A 12,394-nucleotide genomic window follows, 5' to 3' on the forward strand; every position below is an offset into this window, starting at 1 on the left:
AGAGTGAATAGCAAAATAAACTTCAATTTGACTTTATAGATATGATCATGTTAAAAAATATTAAACATAAATTTTACAGATCCGTAGCAATGCAATCGGATATCTGGTCAAATCACCTCGGATAAAACCGGAGCTGTCCCGCATACACCCGATCAGGCCAAGGCATCCGCATCTGGAAGTCGTCGCTAATAGCTGAGATTAGGACAGAACCAGATCGGAGCTCAACTTGAGCGCATCACTCCTGGATTTTCTTTCACATACTTCCAACAAACTATTTCACTTCCACTTAGCCAGACTAACACAATTTCAAGCATTCTAATAAGACTAATAACGACACAAATATGATTACGTAATCTTAGTGCCTAATAAGGAAATATAAGGACGGCAGGACAAGTCACTGTGGACTACTTCATTGTGAAGCCGCACTTGGATTCCCCCCCCTCCAGCTCGATTCTTCCCTCTTTCCGTTGCTGGCTCCTACTTCACCAGTGAAGGATATCTAAGGAGTTGAGTCCTGTCATCTCAACTTTCTTTTTATTTTTATTGATTTTCATTGTGGCAGTCTTTCTATTCGCCGTTCAAGCTTTATTTCGATTTTTTTCCAGCTTTCCAGTGCTCAGTTCAAGCTTGATATGAGCCCCGCCTTCCCCACACGTGCATCTCTATGCTGGTTGACCTGACCAGCGCGATCATTCCTTGAAAATTCTCTTCTACTTTAGCACTTCCAGTGTCCTTGTACGATGCCGCCAGGTCCAAATCATCCTGGAACGGTGACGACGGCGTCAGGCATCACCCTCAATATGACTGCGGCCATGGCTCGGTCAAGTGGCATCAGTGTAAGTTTTTTTTTCATTCCCGTTTGTATATTTATAATGCCGGTACCAAATCTGGTGGGTTGTTTTGAGCCATAGTCTAATGTATTTAGCTTCGAACTGGTAGACCGAAGCGGAAAAAAGCTTCCCGCGCCTGTTTTCATTGTCAAAAAGCGCATTTGACTTGCGACGACGCGCGACCGTGCCAGCGATGCATCAAGCGGGGTCTTTCGGCGACTTGCCAAGATGGTGTTCGAAAGAAAGCAAAGTATCTTAACGATGGTGTTGGTGTCGATCCGTCTATAGGACTTACTACTTCAGCTAATGATGATCTTGTTGGTGCTTCGAATTCGCACTCTGGATCAGTTAGTCTGAATCCAGCATCACCTACGGCTTCAATTCTAGCTCCCCCCACATCCGCCTTTGTGTCACCCTCGGCTGCAAGTGCAACAAATAATCCTCTTCCTAGTCCAATCTCCACTCACGAGACAATCAATCCGAATTCACTTGCCTCTGATGCGTTGGGTGATGATCCCATAGATTCATCAGACAGCTTGTTTTCCAATCTCGACTTGAGTTCGTATAATTTTGGGTCGAAGACCGCCAACATGGAGTTCTCATATTTATCGAACATGATCGACAGCACAAACGGAATAAATGCACAAGATCAAATTGGTCTTGCGTCGTCAGAGGCAATGATCGCCACTAATTCTGCCTCAGGTGGCAATAGCGGGTCGTCATTTGGATACGGGTTTGCGGATATACCGGTTCGCGACGCAAGCTGGGCTACGCGCGGACTAGCTTCTTTGCTGTCTGGGAGCGGTACTTCTCCTCAGAATAGCAGCAGTCCCCCGACGCCTACATCTGGTTCAATGATCGACACGACGCCCGATAGATCAGCTGCTGGTGCATCGCAGCCGCCGCTTCCTCATCGGTCATCGTCGCTCAGCCAGGAACTTATTCCTTCTGCAAACCAACCATTTCCGCTAGGTACCTCTAATCTGGCACCACCGCAGTCAACTCAAAAGCCGGTACTCTCCGGCGGATTATCCTCTTCAATGTCATCACGTCGTCGACGCGATCCAGAAACTGTTTACGCCTCAGTCACTCAGCCATTTTCCTACACCCCCGGCTATCATGGCTTAATAGCATATCTCAAGTCGCGCTTTGATCGTCCGCATCTTATGCGAGTAGCCCGTTGTATGGCCTCTTTTAGACCATCATTCATAGCCTGTACCAAGACACTTAAGGAGGAAGATCTGATATTTATGGAAAAATGCTTTCAGCGCACATTACTGGAATACGAGAAGTTCATATCATATTCAGGAACACCGACTATAGTCTGGCGACGGACAGGCCAAATTGCTGCCGTAGGTAAAGAATTCTGCATTCTTACGGGTTGGACACGTGAGCAGCTGCTGAGCAAACGGACATTTGTTGTGGAATTAATGGATGATCACTCTGTTCTTGAATATTTTGAAGGGTTTAGTAAGCTTGCATTTGGCGACTCTCGAGGAGCTACGATGATGGAATGCACGCTGCTCAGTCCAAGCGGGAGTAAAGTTCCAACAGCTTGTACATGGACTATCAAGCGCGATGTGTTTGATATTCCGATGATGATCGTCGGAAACTTTCTTCCAATTCTTAATTAGCATGTAAATTACGATCATGGATTAGTTTTGTGTTACCTTTCTCTACTCATTGATAATGGCTTTGGAGTTTTTGTTTTGTTGCTGATGATTTTGGGTAATTTGATATATTGTAGAACTAGCAGGACTTACTGAATACATTTTACAGCATCTCCATTCTAGAAACACTAAACGATACATATTGATTATTTAAAATTAATTGGAATGACAGAATTAGCAGCAAAAATTCATCAGTCAATGTTTTAATATAATCGACTCATCTGATAATGACGACTCGAATACGAACTCGAGCCAACGGTCGGACAGGAATTCCCGAAATTGGCGGTGCCTTACCCAGAATAAGAATACGAGAAGATAGTCAACTGGACGTTGGACGTCCAAGAGAAGAGTCGTTGTTGATGTTCTACGTATGAATGTATAAATTAGCGATAGGAGGAGCGAAGTGAATCAATAGTTTAGAATATTATTAAAATTCACAGCTCAATGGCAGAAAACACGCAAACATCAGAGCCATTGTTGGCAGAAGCCAGGGCTTCGGACGAGCCAGCGGCAGTGAAAGAGCTGAACCCAAAAACTACACATGTTGAGTTCAGTGGAGTTCCGGGTGCGCTCGGAATTTCGATTGGACTTCCGTTATTAATTTACGTTCTTTACGGTCTCATTGAAGGATACACTGAGACGTCAAAGATAATTGATATCCAGGCGCTAGAAGCGTATGTGGCGTGGTTTTTTGCTCTTGTCGTGCTACTGTATATAGTTCCAGGCCGTACAGTTGAAGGAACTACACTTCGTGACGGAACCACGTTGAAGTATAAAATCAATGGTATGTCTGGCCTGTGGATGTGGTAGACTATAGTGTTAACATTCTTAGGATTCAACTCATTTTTGGTCGTGCTGGTCGTGCTAATTGCACGAGGATTTGTCACGAAAGGCGCGCTTCCGGAGCTCGCGTTCGTTCACAATCATCTCTTAGGACTCATCACTTCTTCTATTGGAGTTTCAGTAGCCTTGGGTTTTTTTGTGTATTTCAAGTCGTTTGCTAAACCCGGTAAAACAATCTTGGCGTATGGAGGCAACACGGGTCAGCCAATTTTCGATTGGTTTATTGGCCGTGAGCTGAATCCCCGCTTGGGTTCGTTCGACATCAAGTTCTTTTGTGAATTGCGACCGGGATTGTTTTTGTGGACGATTTTGAATGCTGCAGAAGCGCATGCTCAGTATGTTGAATTTGGTAAAATTACAGATTCAATGATTCTCGTAAACATTTTCCAATTTATCTACGTGATAGATTCGGCGATTATGGAAGTCAAGAACTTAACGATGATTGACATCACTACCGATGGTTTTGGTTTTATGCTTGCTTTTGGTGATCTAGCGCTCGTGCCGTTCACGTATACTTTGCAGGCACGCTTCCTTTCTCGAACACCCGTGGATCTCGGTCTTGCTGTTGCAATGGGGATTATGGCTCTGCAGTTCACAGGATATTATATTTTCCGATCGTCTAACTCTGAAAAGGACGCATTCCGTCAGAACGACCCTTCAACTCGGCATTTTAAATACATTGAAACGCAAACCGGTAGTAGACTATTGGCTGACGGCTGGTGGGGAGTGTCTCGTCACATCAACTACTTTGGAGATTGGCTCATGTCTGTTGCTTGGTGTCTTCCGACGGGATTCCACACGCCAGTGACGTATTTTTATTGTCTGTATTTTGCGACACTGCTGATCCACCGCGAAAGCAGAGATGAAGCGAAATGTAGTGCAAAGTATGGCGAGCAGTGGCAAGAGTATAAGCGGTTGGTCAAGTGGAAAATCGTTCCGTATGTGTATTGATCCCTCGGATTAACAGCTTATAATACAATGGTTTCGTTTTTCGAGACAACTTTGGAAAAATAAGTAGGTAATAGTAAGCCATCTGTATCTCCGGATGTTAGAATTACTCCATTGTCGGATTTATAGAACCTGATTCCATCTTGCATGGCACGAGCAACGTCCACGTAAATGTACACCTGCGACTTATTTCTCATGCCGCTAATAACACCGTCATCACCTGGTAATCCTGACGCCAAATGAATATGATTTCTCTTCATTTTAGATAATCCCGACTGTCGTATTGATTCCCATGCTTTTATCGATGTTCCATGCACAGCGATTGGGACCTGGACTGCATCTGTGACGGCTGTGAGTAATCTCTGCTCGTCAACGTTGATTGAATGGCCCTGATTTGCTCGAATATACCAAACATCCTCTCCCCTGCAGTCAAGTCTATATCTATTTTTATCGTTACTATCCACGACCCGCTTAATATCGTCGAACGTAACGCTTTTGAACCGTGGATGGCTCAATAATTCCGTCACAGACACATATCCATCGCTGGAAATCTTGATGTGTTCTTTCACCGCGCCGTGCCGAAGAATATACGACAGGGACTTGCTCAGCCGGACATCTGATGAGTCTTTTGATTGGTTCTGAGTCTTTGCCTGCGATTCCATTTTCTCAGCTTGTTTTGAGCGCAGTTTTGTTTAATATTCCTACCGAGTTTCTCGACGTGTTTACAGCTTGCCAAACTAGACAAAGGACCAGAACTTACCGCCGCACTATTCTCAGATAGGAAAACATATCCATGAGATGAATGGAAAAATCTAAGTCTTGATAACATTTTTTTATATTTTACTAGTTGAAGGAGCAAATGATAGATATTATAGAGTGCAATTCCGATATTCCAACGTATTAAAAAGACATTTACTCCCCTGTAAGGTTTAACATAATAGCATTTCGCATATTTGCCAATTGATTCGCTAGATTTTGATTATAATTTCCATCAGTAGCAGCTTACAATTGTTTACGACACTTAGGCTGTATTTTGATTACTGTAATTCTCTGTTTCCGCTCTGACAGTCTATGATCTTCATCATTAAATAGGATTTGCTGCCTATTTTCGAAACGGTCTATCTTTCGGATGGAACGCACGCACCACCATCACCTCTATTTAATAGTGTCATATCTGTCTTCTCGCTGAAAATTCACTTTTTCGCCAATCCATTCACATTCATCGCTCGAACGCAAAGTCAAAGTAGAATGCCAACCACGTTTAAAAATCCGGTTACAGGTGATTTCCTGCCTACCTTGCAGGAAATCGAGCAGCGGTCTCATCCCGAAGGCGCACCAAAAGAAGAAGCGTGGATTTGGGGAGCGGAAGATGAGGTAAAGGATCTCTGTTTATTGGGGGAAAGTCCTAACCGGAGCTAGATTGGACGGTTAAATCTTCTTGGTCCGGTTCTCGTTGAATCTGTGTTGACTAAAGAGCCAAAATATGGGCTCGTCTCTTCGCTCAACTGGGACATTACGCTGCCAATCGACCCTCCATTCGGACTTCCTCGGATGAAGTATAAAATTACACACAACCCAGATGCTCTTGTGCACCACGACTGGATTGATGCCAACGTACAGACGGGCTCCCAATTTGATGGATTCCGCCATTTCGGACATCTCGAATGTAATGTCATGTATAATGGCCTCACGCGTGATGAAGTTATCGGGCCGAACAAATCTACCCGTTGTGGTATGCAAGCTGCATCGAAACATGGCATCGTCGGCAGAGGTATTCTATTGGATTTTGCTCGCTATGCGCAATCTCATGGTATTTCGTATGACCCATTTACTACCTACAGAATTTCTCTTCCGGTATTGCTCGACATTGCCAAAGAGCAGAAGCTTGACTTTCAGCCGGGTGATATCCTCTTAGTTCGAACAGGCTGGACCCAAAAATACAACAATCTGCTTGCAGCAAACGATCTCGAAACTCTTAAGCAAACTGGTTCAATATCACCTACGACCATTGGTCTCGACCAATCGGACGAAATTAAAACCTGGCTCCACGATAACTACTTCTCCGTCGTCGGCGGAGATCAGCCAGCCTTCGAAGCATGGCCAAGCAGAGTCCCAACATCCCTACATAGCTATTTACTGGCCTGCTGGGGTGTCCTAATCGGAGAGCTACTTGACCTTGAGGATCTTGCCCAAAACTGTGCCAAGACCGGAAAATACTCATTTGTCTTCACTTCCGCACCAGTCAACTCTCCCGGTGGCATCGCGACTTTTGCAAATGCTCTTTGCATATTGTAATTACTCAATCCTCTATTTACTTTTAAAACCCATTTAATAATTACCTATACTCTAAAAACAACAGCAATATATAGCAAATTTTACTTCCTATTCTTACATCTCAATCATTATTCATTTCTTGCCTTCCAAATCATTTTTCATACGCGGTACGCCGGATCAGACCAGATCCACGCTTGCTGCGGCTCTCGAGACATACCTATCTTCAAGTAGTCTTTAGCCAACGCCGCCGGCGGCGTTGGGGTTCGACCAGAAACACCTTCCTGTCGAGCAAAAATCACTGTTCCGCATTAGTTTTCCAGACAAAATAATTTAATTTCGCGAATAGATTCTCCAAATTGTACTTACCTGGTTGCAAAAGCCTAAGTGTATCTTCAAATGTCTTGTTCACAATCGCGTCTTCGGCGCTTAAAGCCATCAGCGCCTCTGCCTCCTCCTTGAACGAGTCATGTGTCAACATTTTGCTTTTCTCCTCAGGGGTTGCTGCTCCTCCATCGCTATCAGCGAATGCACCCGTTTCCTCTTTTTCTACATTTTCAACGTTGTCTCTCCAACCAATTGAGCCCGGCGAGTGCGAAATACTGCGACGTTCCGGTCGCACATCGATTTGACTACTCAAATTATTTAGTACTGCTGCGGCTGCCGCGGTCTTTTGCTCGTGGTCATCGCTTTTCGACTCCTCTGACATATTAGGTCCTGAATTATCATTCATAAAGCTTGAGTCAGCGCCAAACACATTTCCACCGGATAATATTTTCTCCATCTCCTTTTGGACAACAACGCGAGCAAGGTTCTCCAGCACTTGAAACCCGAGATCTATTACTGCTATTTGCCGCTGTAAAGTCTTACGCATCTGGATAATCCGGCTTAGAGCCAGTTTGGATTCAAGCGCCCGCTGAGAAAGCGGCTCGCTGGACCCATATATGCTCAACAAGACACCAGCTGTGAATAAATGCATACCAACAAACGAAATGGCATACACTTGGTGTCCATTTCCAAAAACTCCGTGATGCGAAATACGTGAGGTGTGCAGCGCCGAACTCCAACATGTCTTGGATGATTTTGCAAATGCACTTCCACCAGCGATGGACTTCGACGAACGATATGCCAAAAGTGGCTTGTGAATAAGGATCATAGCATTATCAAAAGCAAGCTGCAAAAAGAGTGCTTGTGCTGCTAATAGTTCTTCCTTTAGCTTTATCCGTCTTCGGTTCGTAGCGGTCATGTTAGCTGCCTCACTTATCGAGATAACTCCGTCATCTTCTGGATCATTCTGACTGATTCGGGACAAAGCAGAGTCAATATCCTCGCTCTTTTGGTATTTATAAGAGCCATCGTCGCTCAATTTCAAACCTTGCGGAACTCCATCAAACCAGTTGCGAAGTTTGGCTTCCAGATCGCGAGTCATTGACAATAAACGCTTTATCTTAACGCTTTCGCTAGACTCATTACCGACCTCGATTGGTGAAATATACGATGAAATTGAGCGCGCCTCACTCCGGCAATACAATTTTCGCATTATTTCGCCGACAATGATATAGTACTTCAATTTTTGGGTCTGGTAGGTCAAAAGAGTAACAGAGCTGCCATCGTTCATATTTTCATCAGGAGAGAGTAAGCAGCATGATACACTACCTGGGCCCATTTCAGATAAATCAAGCTCCGGAAGTGCCACGTCGCAGTCACTGTCGACGAGTGCAGTAGGCACTCCAAACGATACCGAGGATAATCTATCAAGATTATAGGTTGCCCAAAACACTCGACGTCGAAGAAACAAATCAGCACAAGCTTCATTCTCTGGTTCTCGATGAAGATGTAAAGCTTGCGAGCAACTGACAGCACATCCCGATAAAGTCCAAGCTGTTATGGCATCACCATGGTACAAGGAAAACGTTCCGAATAAGACACAGGTCTGCACAGTTGCAAGGGTACAACAGGAGAGCAAATCTGCCAAATGCGACCGAATTAGCGAAACCAGTCGTGAAACTATAGCCTCCAAATCTCTTGTTGCCGACGCACCAGGTGAAGGCGGATGATGGCTGGACTCGAAAATTTTGGCCGCTTTTTTCCGACGAATAGGATTGAGGATTGCGTAAGTACTACCTAGAGCAATGACTACAGTCAGAAGTAGAGCAGTTGCGAAATCCTCGTCTGAATTCGGCACGGTTGAAGGATCGCGCTCGTACGAAGACATGAGATGTCGATACTGCGTGAGAAGTTCATTTTCGTGCACAGCATTTACAAACCAGTGAAAAGAGCTGAAATACACGGAAATTGAGTAATCTATCAACTGTCTTGGAGGCAGTTGAGCAAGAATTGATGCTGTCGAAGACCTACCTGATACTAGAGGAGGGACGACAGCAGATGAGTGATGATCTGATGAATGAGAATCCGAGGGAGATTTGCTATCCGAGAAAGAAGGACGCTGACGTAACAGTGGATGTTGGAATTGCTGGGAGAGAGAAGGCAACGACAGAGTCGGCTGAGGTAGATTGTGCTTTACAGCAGAAGGGCGCAAAGAATCAAAAGAAGTGAAGCCGGACGAATGGGACAAATCTTGATGAGGTTTTGGGAGGTCATAGGAGTGCAAAGGTCCAGGCAAAGTCTGGGTCGGAGGCGAAACAATAGGTGGCAATTTATTGACAGAAACGGAAGAAGACAAGGTCTGTGTAGGAATGGGAGACGACACGGAAGGAGAAGAGGTCAAGCCTGCGAAAACGGAAACTGAAGACGGAAGACTTTTCGAGTCATTGTCGGAAGCCGCTAGCGGAAGATTGGCACGGTTCGCGGCATGATCCGGGAGAGAAAACGAACGAGGCCGCTCGGGGTGAGGAGAGTACCGCGTGGAATGTTGAAGTGGATTATCAGAAGAATAAGCTAATCTTTGAATTTTTGTTGGACGAGGATCAAGATTGTCGGACACCGAGGGGGTTGTTGTCGAAGTTATGGTTGTTGCGGTCGCGGTGACGGTTGTCACGGTAGAGCTCGTGGAAACGGAAGTTGGCAATGTAGGAGAGGTCGATTCAGGTGGCGGTCTCGCATGGGAGAGAGAGGGGGAAAGGCTAGAAAGAGCAAAAAAATCAAAAGTTAGCGAATTTTGAGTTTCTAGAGCCACAAAGAATTGATTCTCAAGACAAGACAAGACAAACATACAGATTTGGAGGCGGCAGAAGCGGCAGACGGATCGAGTCTGTAATGGAAGCCATCGAGGGCAAAGATCCGACAGCGAGTGGAGAGAGGCCAAGACGAGATTGTGCAGAGTTAGCAGACGTCGACGCCAAAGTATAGGCAGATGCATGAGACGACTGAGGGGTGGCCGCTGAAGCAGTAACTGGATTGATCGAGGAAGCCGGTGGAACCGGAGATGAGCCACTCTGGATGTGCTGAAAGGACAGAGAAGTGGGTTGGATAGCCAGCGGCGAGTGTTGAGATGTCCTCTGGGAATGCTGCTGGGTGGAATTGTGGGGAGGATGATGGGACCGCGAGTTTGAGGAGGACGACGACGATAACTTTTTGCTTGCGTGATCTGGCTCCGGTCTGCTCACACAGACGACATTTGCTCTGACGCACAACGCGCATGGTCTATAGGAATCGCACTAGAGAAGCAGGTTAGAATAGGTCAAGCGAAGACGGTCGGGGTGAGGTGGGGCGGGAGGAGGTGTGGGAGACAGGCAGGAGCAGAGTAAGCCGAGAGCAGAGTCGACGGCAACAAGCAGACCAGCAGTGACAGCAACACCAGCAGCAACGGAACTTTTAATTACCTTTAGTTTTTGCTTTCGACATCGGACACAGGCTCTTGCGGTTCGTTTTGAGGACGACGGAGGGTTCTGGATGGCCATGTGAGGTTGGGGAAGCGGGTCATAGACGGAAACCTCGTTTCGCGGGACCATTTTTGCTGCGAGATCTGCGAAACCGGGGGCGCAGAGAGGACTGAATGGGGAGCTGGATCTTGCAGGATCGACTAGATAGCGAAGACAAGCAGGTAGAGAGCAAGTCAAGGGGAGTCCAGTGAAGAGGACAAAAAGCAACCGGACCGGGGAATGCTAGAGGGGAGTGAAGAAAGAGGGAGAAGGAGCGATTCCAGAAGAAGGCTATATCAGGTCGGTGAGGAACAAAAGGACAAAGTGGGATAGAGCGCCGCGAAGAGCGGGAAACAAGAGGCAGTACCGTGGACTGTGGACCGTGGACCGTGGACCGTGAACAAGCTAAACTAGCCGTGGTATTGCTCTGCTGCTACTGTTTTGTCTTCTGCTGGGGAAAGATACGGCACCGTTGGACGACAAGCTCGGCCGGTCTATGATGATGTGTGAGAGCGGTCTCGCTCAGAGGTTAATCGTAGAGAGCGCCAGCAGGTGCCCGCACACAGAATGGGAAGTGGGCGTGTTCTCCGCAGAGGACTTTGCGGGGTAGAATGGACCGACCCTAGCCCCCCTCAAAAAACCGAAGACGAGCGCGAGCAGGAGCGAGGGAGGGGACCGAACAGAGCGGTGCAGACTGGAAGGCAGAGCGAGGAAACGGCAGGCGGAGCAAGACACATGGAGATCGCCCAGATGAGCGGGCTCCGGAGATGCAAGGCTAGGCCGGGACGGAGGATGTGAGTGAGGGTGGGAGCTAGCAGGAGAGTGTGCGGGCAGAACGGAGGATTGGAGGGTTGGAAGATTGAAGAGTGAATGGTTGCGGTTGCGGAAGGGAGAAGGACGAGCGGAAGGAGGAAGAGACCGACACGGAAGAAACGAGCAGGGCAGGGCGATCTACGACGGTATCTGGCAGACAGACAGGTAGAAGGAGAGAGAGAGGGACAGGTAGATAGATAATAGAAAATAGCTACCGTAGACGGTGGAACTGGTTACATTCTGTTTAGGCGCGACCGCTGTCGGAGAGTGATGAATACGGACGAGTATTGTCCTTGAGCACGTATTTATTATTATTATTAGTAGTAGTAGTTGTAGTAAGAAAAGCGTTAATGCCAGCGAGTGGTCTGCCCCAGCAAGTCTACTCGTTATTTGCGCTTCTAATTTTTTTCTCCGTGTTGTTTTTCTGGCGCGTTGAGAGTGCGCGCGATTAGCAAACGGAGTCCGGCTCCATTTCGCGCGCACTCACAAACCGTAGTGTTCGCTTTTGTACTGTTTACGTCTACGGTGCCCTGTACCGTGTTCGTAGCCGCAGAGCTTATTTCGGCCCAGATTCAAGATCAGCTAGTTGTACTTCGGCTGTGATTTCTCTTGCTATTGCGGTCGCCCAGGATGTACAACTAGCTACGAAAGGGAATCAAAGAGCCTATGGCCGACCTTGCCGTGATTATCGGTCATTTTCGACTGTCTGAACGGCCCCCGCCCGCCCCTCCTCGCCATTTCCAGAGAGATTTGCGCCCAACAGGCGGACGGACGACCGACCGACCGAAGGTTCGGCCTCGTCTGGGAAACTCTTCCCTCCCAACTTCCTCCCATCCGCCCGTACTTTTCGTCCACGGCTCGGCTTCTCAACTAGGCGCCCCTCCTCTCGCCCCTCCCGCCCCACCCCCCACACACACGCTGTAACACAGACAGAAGCATCTTACCCAAGCCCGTCCCGTCTCCGTGCCCCTCCGGCCTGCTCCGATCCACCGGAGTAAGCTGCGCAAACCCCACAAATCCTTCTCTCCGTAGAATCCCGAACCGGCAGCGCTGCGAGCTCTCGCCGTGCAGTCTCGTCAGCTGAAACCAGAGAGGGTTTCGAATCTCATATAAGCGACACCCGCGCTTCTCGGTGTCTTTTTTATCTTGCTGTTTTCGGCAGTCGCTATGCTCTTCTTCCAGGCTTTCCCATATTTCC

The 12,394-nt window shown here is 47.2% G+C and overlaps 5 protein-coding genes across 5 annotated transcripts; 3 read left to right on the plus strand and 2 right to left on the minus strand.

The window, feature by feature from the left end:
• Nucleotides 1-740: 740 nt before the first annotated feature.
• On the plus strand, nucleotides 741-2,464 carry V1516DRAFT_685039 (uncharacterized protein; the record flags this gene model as incomplete). The annotated part of the gene is made up of 2 exons (XM_066923593.1): nucleotides 741-836; nucleotides 926-2,464. 2 exons carry the CDS (start codon nucleotides 741-743, stop codon nucleotides 2,462-2,464), a joined length of 1,635 nt encoding a protein of 544 aa, XP_066778242.1.
• A 413-nt stretch (nucleotides 2,465-2,877) lies between these two features.
• Nucleotides 2,878-4,388, plus strand: V1516DRAFT_673506 (ergosterol biosynthesis ERG4/ERG24). The gene is made up of 2 exons (XM_066921928.1): nucleotides 2,878-3,284; nucleotides 3,333-4,388. Exons 1-2 carry the CDS (start codon nucleotides 2,945-2,947, stop codon nucleotides 4,292-4,294), a joined length of 1,302 nt encoding a protein of 433 aa, XP_066778243.1. The 5' UTR covers nucleotides 2,878-2,944; the 3' UTR covers nucleotides 4,295-4,388.
• Nucleotides 4,303-5,229, minus strand: V1516DRAFT_284840 (phosphotransferase KptA/Tpt1). Its single transcript, XM_066918848.1, has 2 exons — nucleotides 5,052-5,229; nucleotides 4,303-4,992 (listed from the first exon to the last, which is right to left on the minus strand). Exon 2 carries the CDS (start codon nucleotides 4,951-4,953, stop codon nucleotides 4,312-4,314), a length of 642 nt encoding a protein of 213 aa, XP_066778244.1. The 5' UTR covers nucleotides 4,954-4,992; nucleotides 5,052-5,229; the 3' UTR covers nucleotides 4,303-4,311.
• Nucleotides 5,137-6,690, plus strand: V1516DRAFT_673512 (uncharacterized protein). The gene is made up of 3 exons (XM_066921929.1): nucleotides 5,137-5,213; nucleotides 5,264-5,665; nucleotides 5,711-6,690. The coding sequence occupies exons 2-3, from the start codon at nucleotides 5,540-5,542 to the stop codon at nucleotides 6,584-6,586; spliced, it is 1,002 nt and encodes a 333-aa protein (XP_066778245.1). The 5' UTR covers nucleotides 5,137-5,213; nucleotides 5,264-5,539; the 3' UTR covers nucleotides 6,587-6,690.
• Nucleotides 6,691-6,860: 170 nt separating this feature from the next.
• Nucleotides 6,861-10,422, minus strand: V1516DRAFT_623116 (fungal-specific transcription factor domain-containing protein; the record flags this gene model as incomplete). Its single annotated transcript, XM_066919613.1, has 4 exons — nucleotides 6,861-9,035; nucleotides 9,234-9,567; nucleotides 9,977-10,179; nucleotides 10,345-10,422. The coding sequence occupies 4 exons, from the start codon at nucleotides 10,420-10,422 to the stop codon at nucleotides 6,861-6,863; spliced, it is 2,790 nt and encodes a 929-aa protein (XP_066778246.1).
• Nucleotides 10,423-12,394: the final 1,972 nt, after the last annotated feature.

Source organism: Lipomyces oligophaga, assembly GCF_038497815.1.
Source record: "Lipomyces oligophaga strain CBS 7107 unplaced genomic scaffold V1516scaffold_3, whole genome shotgun sequence".
Lineage (NCBI taxonomy): Eukaryota > Fungi > Ascomycota > Lipomycetes > Lipomycetales > Lipomycetaceae > Lipomyces > [Lipomyces] oligophaga.

Bases quoted from the DNA above. Each gene is read 5' to 3' on its own strand.
- V1516DRAFT_673506 (XM_066921928.1), top strand. From the start codon at position 2,945: ATGGCAGAAAACACGCAAACATCAGAGCCATTGTTGGCAGAAGCCAGG. The intron at 3,285-3,332 runs GTATGTCTGGCC...TAACATTCTTAG, and splicing joins GTTGAAGTATAAAATCAATG to GATTCAACTCATTTTTGGTC.
- V1516DRAFT_284840 (XM_066918848.1), bottom strand. From the start codon at position 4,953: ATGGAATCGCAGGCAAAGACTCAGAACCAATCAAAAGACTCATCAGAT.
- V1516DRAFT_673512 (XM_066921929.1), top strand. From the start codon at position 5,540: ATGCCAACCACGTTTAAAAATCCGGTTACAGGTGATTTCCTGCCTACC. The intron at 5,666-5,710 runs GTAAAGGATCTC...AACCGGAGCTAG, and splicing joins TTTGGGGAGCGGAAGATGAG to ATTGGACGGTTAAATCTTCT.